The 2,029-nt window shown below is 43.1% G+C and overlaps 1 protein-coding gene across 1 annotated transcript; it reads right to left on the reverse strand.

Annotated features, from left to right (window-relative positions):
• Nucleotides 1–210: 210 nt before the first annotated feature.
• LOC131149202 (F-box/kelch-repeat protein At3g06240-like) lies at nt 211–1,780 on the reverse strand. Its single transcript, XM_058099442.1, has one exon. It carries the CDS (start codon nt 1,624–1,626, stop codon nt 463–465), a length of 1,164 nt encoding a protein of 387 aa, XP_057955425.1. The 5' UTR covers nt 1,627–1,780; the 3' UTR covers nt 211–462.
• Between the last annotated feature and the right edge of the window lie 249 nt (nt 1,781–2,029).

Genomic DNA, 2,029 nt, shown 5'->3' on the forward strand with positions numbered 1-2,029 from the left:
AACACAACTGTTTGGACTTTGGACGAATATTAGAGAATACAAATTAGGAAATGACATTTTGTGCCATTCCCTTATACTCATGAAGAAACTTCTGGAGTTAGTATTGATTGTTGTCCCTTTTTTTGGAGGTGGATGTCATGAAAGAGCTGTATTATCTTTCCTAAATGGACAACACTTCGACTCTCCACAGAAAAAAAAAAAAAAGGGAAGTTATGAAGCACAATTTATATATATATAGCAAGTTGAAACCAGATGGTGTACATTCCACGTAACAAATGGTGTACATTCCTTGTAACAACTGATGTACCGTTTGTCTCTCCGGCAGGTTGAAGGGTGAAGACCTTCTGCATGGTGGGGTTGTAGGAGACTACCTCTCCATCCCGCCTCTGCAGCAGAAACTAACCATTCTACCAGAACCCTTCCGGAAAAGCACAGCTCAAATGCTGGTCAAATCTTAACCATTTATGTACATAGCAAGTTGAAACCAGATGGAGAAAATCCCTTGTAAATGATAACTGGTGTACCGTATGTCTCTCCAGCATATTGAAGAGTAAAGACCTTCTGAGTGGTGGGGTCGTAGGAGACTACCTCTCCATCCCTCCTCTGCAGTAGAAACTCACCATTATTCCACAACCCTTCTGGAGAGTACAGTCCAAATACAGGTCCTACCGTCAGTATCTTAACCCAAGATTCTCCAACCCCGTATTCATTCATCACCCATATGCTCAAGCTGGTTGTTGTTACAGATTCATCCCATGGATAATGAACCAGCCCAATCATATCGTCCAACAAGAAGAGACGAAGGTAAGGGTAGCCCAGATGCGGCGGCAGAGGCATAAGATCAAACACCTCATCGCTCACTTCGAATGAGAGGATCATCGTGCGCCCACCGCACCCAAATGACACCAACCAGTGAAGAGCTGCGTTCTTATATGCGCCCACGGTGGATGGATCAACATCAATTTCCAGCAAATTGAAACCCTCGATTTCCTCTTGACGGATTTCTCTCCAGGAACCAGAGCTTCGGGTGTATAATTCCACTACTTGTTGGAAGCAACTCGTGAGGGGATCATCAGAGCTGCAGTTCAAAAATCTAACGATCTTGTAGTCGCCAGTTTTTGGATCAAAGCCGAACCCATAAGCGTCGGCAAAGCCGCTGTAAGGATAGCGAGGGACGGGCGATGGGGGCAGCTCTAAACACTCCTCGGTTGAGGGGTTCCAAAGAACGACACCGTAATGGTGCTCCTCAACACCATTGATGTGAACCAGGAGAACGCCATTGCAGGGACCAATCAAGATGGGCCACGAGTCATCGAGTGCTAGAAAATCCGGACGGAGAGTGGTGATTGGGCGGGCGTTCTCGTCCAGCGACTGATCAGAGGAGAAGACGGAGAATTCGAGTGCTTCGGTGTTCCGATCGACGACGCGTCTCACAAGAAGATTAGCTGCTGAATTGGACCGATTGAGGCATTTGATGATAAAATCGGGCCTGGAAATCAGGGCAAGCCACGATTTGCAAACGCACTTAAATCGGACCGCGGACTTCAGCGGGAGGCGCAGCAGAATGAAAGTCAGCACGTCCTCCGGCAAATGTCGCCGGCGGTCCGAAGAATCGCAACCCTCCATTGTCAAAGTCTTCGTAATTTCAGAACCATCGAGATGTTTGGGAAAGGCTGGCGGTGTACGTAGCTCAAATTCTTCGGGTAAATTCCATTAAAGTCACCCAGCTATTGAACCCCTAGAAAATCTTCTATATTTATATGCCTTCCATTTTCTCAAAATATCAAATTCATCCTTATAAATACTTATAATTATTTCTAAATATCCACGTAACTATTTACAATTGTCCCAAAATATCCGTATACTATTTATTTTATTATTATTTTTATTATGTTTAAAAAACAAAAAGTTACAAAGTTTCATAATATATCCTCATAATTACTTCTTATAATTACTCATAATTATCTCAAAATACTTCTATAATTATTTACAAGTATCTCAAATTATACTTTTATTATTTAGTTTTTCA

Source organism: Malania oleifera, chromosome 2, assembly GCF_029873635.1.
Source record: "Malania oleifera isolate guangnan ecotype guangnan chromosome 2, ASM2987363v1, whole genome shotgun sequence".
NCBI classification, from domain to species: Eukaryota; Viridiplantae; Streptophyta; class Magnoliopsida; order Santalales; family Ximeniaceae; genus Malania; species Malania oleifera.